This window comes from Myotis brandtii, unplaced genomic scaffold, assembly GCF_000412655.1.
Source record: "Myotis brandtii unplaced genomic scaffold, ASM41265v1 scaffold274, whole genome shotgun sequence".
Taxonomy (NCBI): domain Eukaryota; kingdom Metazoa; phylum Chordata; class Mammalia; order Chiroptera; family Vespertilionidae; genus Myotis; species Myotis brandtii.
In genome coordinates, this window is record NW_005360425.1 from 1,328,093 (window position 1) to 1,331,739 (window position 3,647).

At 52.5% G+C, this 3,647-nt stretch overlaps 1 protein-coding gene across 6 annotated transcripts in view; it reads right to left on the reverse strand.

Annotated features, from left to right (window-relative positions):
* Nucleotides 1–412: 412 nt before the first annotated feature.
* Nucleotides 413–3,647, reverse strand: part of KIAA0319L (KIAA0319-like ortholog) — a 109,334-nt gene continuing 106,099 nt past the window's right edge. For 5 of the 6 annotated variants that reach the window (XM_014541525.1, XM_005868569.2, XM_014541524.1 and 2 more), the window contains 2 exons: nucleotides 2,826–2,930; nucleotides 413–1,538 (listed from right to left, as the gene is read on the reverse strand). In XM_014541525.1, the coding sequence (XP_014397011.1) occupies nucleotides 1,351–1,538; nucleotides 2,826–2,930 (293 nt within the window). In that variant the 3' untranslated portion in view covers nucleotides 413–1,350. The remainder of the gene's footprint in view (nucleotides 1,539–2,825; nucleotides 2,931–3,647) is intronic. The other variant, XM_005868570.2, reaches the window with a different exon arrangement.

A 3,647-nucleotide genomic window follows, 5' to 3' on the forward strand; every position in this document is an offset into this window, starting at 1 on the left:
GAAAGCCAAGGCTGCAGCCTTCCAGCTCTAGTTTTCTTTGAGTTTTGCTTCCTGGTAAGTTTCCTCTCTGTGCACAGTACCTAGTGGGGTTCCAGAAATGCAAGGATGCCTTCTATTTGGTGTTCCTTCCGGCTGTTCTAGAAAGAGCCCCACACCCTGGGCATTAGGCCCTGGGATAAGGGGGAGCTGCCTCCCTAAAAGCCAGGGCAGCTGGCCAGCAGGGGCTGGGAGGGATGCACTCCTCCACCAGCAGCCAGGCAGCTGTCGAGGCACAACCCCAGCACCATTGGCCACAGTGTTGATGCCAGTCCCACGACTTCCCTGCTGGAGGTCATCACCTCTCAGGGATGCACCGGTGGCTGGACAGTACAGGTCAGTGATGGAGCACAGCAGGAGAGTCAGCGGGCACATGTACAATTAAATAGCATGTTTAATCATCTCACAACAGACAGTAGTATAAACTGTAAGCTTCTTTTTAAAAAGTCACCCCCTCCCCCCCAAAGCTCCCAGTCCTCAACACCCAGACATTATAGGAAGTCTCTCTTCCAAGGAGCTGAAAATCTTTCCAGGTCAGGGTCACCTTGTGAGTAGCCAATACACACACGCGCGCACACACAGACACACGCAAGGGACACAAAGAAGAACACGATGGGGCAATCGCACACATGCGCTCTCATGCCATAACATTCCAGTCAGCTGTGGCTCTCTGCTCTCAGCCAGCGCTGGTCAGAAGGAGATGGGGAGGCGGTCTGTGTCCAGCCTCGCTGCTCTGACACTGCAGCCAGCTCTCTTTTACCCTTGGGCCAGACACCATATCTGCACCACCAGCCCAGCATCTGTGGTGAGGAGAAGGGAGCACCACGTCCTCTGGACCCAGTGATCTCAAAGAAGAGAAGAATGTAGGGCAGGCTCTTGTAGACTGATAGTGCTTGGTCCTGTACCCAGGCGTGGGGGGCACAGCTAGTCCTCCCTATGCAGGTGCTCTGGGAGTGCAACACTGCCAACAGGGAGCTGGCTGTGTCCACCCTTAGAGCAGGGGAGAGGTTTGCAAAAAAGGAGGCCCTGAGGTGAGGATATGCGGGGGGAAGGGGAGGTAAGAGGGGGAGGGGAGACTACCAGACGGGTTTAAAGAGGAAACCTCTTCATTCACAGCTTTGTTCAGAGTTCCTGGAGAATGTCTCTGGATCCAGGTATCAGCAGCTCTGGTTGTGGATGATACGGGGGGAGTTGACCAGCAGATGCTGGCAGAACAGCTGCCCACTGAAATGGGAGGTTTGAGAACCAGCCTGGCAATGCTCTGGACCCCAGCACTGCCAACCCCTACCCTGAGGAGACAGACCAGGTGACTGGCTATAAGAGCTCCTCCCGTGGGCTCTTGGCCTTAAGTGGGGTCTGTCCGTTGGGCACGGAGCCATTCTGACCATGCAGGAGTTTGCCCTTCTCTCTGTCTGGCCACGTGAAGATGGCATCATCGCTGTCCAGCTCCGACTCAGAGTGCATCAGGCTGCTGCTCAGCATTGGGCCTTTCTGTTTGATGCCTGCAAGGGAGATAAGGGACTCCAGCATCAGGAGCACCAGCCTTCCCCAGCTTGAGCCACACCCTCCTCCCAGCCTGAAGAGCAGAGGGACAGGGAGTCATGGTCCTCTCTCCCTGCTGGGAGGGGCAGAGGGAAGGAGGTGGCTTCCTGAGTCCTCCCAGTGCTGGCTAGCTGGAACAGCCCTATAAGGGAAGTCAGAGTAAATGAGACCGACAGTTCCAATGCTGATGGTTTATCTCCAGTAGTCTTGGTTAGTGCTACCCAATGATATTCTCTTTCTCTTAAATGTGCAATGTTTTATCTCCCTTTATGAATAGGGTGGAGTTCTTGGGAGGCAGGAAAGCACAACAAACAAAAATGCAAGCTCTAACGCTTTCTCGGTGTCCTGGCTCAGCATGGTATGAAGTGCTTGCCAGTTTCAGACACCGAGTCAGCCTGGACTTCACTCTACAGAGATGTTTGCATGGCTTCAATGAGCGGGACCGGAGGTGGGAGAGCAGGCACATGGCTTGGGAGGGCTCTCCTGATGGGAGAGTCTGACTAAATAGGGACTCTGAGAGTTTTCCTAGCAATCAGCTCATCAGAGTACGCAAACAAGGGCCCATGAGAAGCACCTGAAGTCAGAAAAGATGTCTGAGATTCTCCAAGCCATGGAGGAGGTCACCTTTACTACTGTCCCTGTGGCTGCAGAGAGGCCACACTGTACAATGTGGTCTGGCAATGACTTTAGGGCAGATCCTGTCCAACAGCAAGACGGCTTGGGCTCTGACTGGTACAAATAATATTCCAGAGAAAGCAAAAGGTAGGCTGAGATAGCATAGCAGGATTAGAAATGGGACTTTTTTCCAACAGCGAGAATCCAGCTTGGCAGTGCTCTGAGTCCAGGCACTGCCCACCCCCAAGAGCTAACCTATCCCCTTTCTTAAAAAGGTGAGTAGTCAGATGAGGTATCTGAACCCTCATCATCCAACAATCACTTTTCCTCCCCGGGTCCCACTCAGATCCCCAGAAAACACTGAATGTCCTAAGATGATTCAGAACCATTGTGCCCCTTCCCTGCCAGACATGCCTGAAGTCTGTGAACGCTGAGGGCAGCCAGACTCGGACTGCATCTGGGGACCATCTTGGGTACAGTTCTGGGACATGACTGCAGAGCAGCAGGGCCAAAGAAGAACCCTCAGCATCTTGGGCTTCTCCAATGTGGTGGGATTGGCCAACATAAGAACCAAGCCCAGGTGAGGCTCAAGGTCCTCAATACCCCTGCTTTGCCCCTGTAGAAATACTCACCCCTGCCTCTCTGTGCCCTCTGGGGGCTTTCTCCAACCAGTCCCCACTCGAAGCTTCCCTTCTTCCCCACAGCCCTTCTGGTCCATAGCTGCAGAGGACAGGAGCCTGAGGGGAGACAAATGCTCCTGGCTCCACAGTACATAGCACTACCCAGGGTCCTCCCATTGTGGGCTTCTGCTCTGCTTAAAGAAGTGAGTGGCCTTCACTCACTACACAGCACAAGCTGGGAAACAGGTAACATCAATGGGAGCTGAACAAACATCTATGACTCAGCAATTCCATTCCTAGGTCTACACCTAACAGAAACCCATACATATGTCCACTGAGGACATGGCAGAGGAACATCTATAATGCCACTCCTCTTAACAGCCAAAAATAGAAAGAAAGCAATTGCCCATTAACAATATGCCTGACGAATAAAAATATTCAGACTGGAAATTATCCTATATAATAAAAGCCTAATATGCAAATTGACCAAACGGCAGAACGACCGGTAGCTATAACGCACACTGACCTCCAGGGGGCAGACGCTCAATGCAGGATCTGCCTGCAGGCCCCAGGCTGGCCAAGGCGGGTGTCAGCGGGGAAGAACCCCCCCCACCCCCCAAGTTGCCCTGCTGGTCACCTCACAGATTGGCCCTGATCGCCAGCCAGGCCTAGGGACCCTATCTGTGCACAAAATTTCGTGTACCAGGCCTGTAGTACAGCAATAAGAATCAACTATTGCTCTGCCTAATTATGGGTGAATGTCATAAATAGAATGTTGAGTGAAAGGAGCCAAATACACTGATTTCATTTATATAACTTCCCAAGATATTAGAA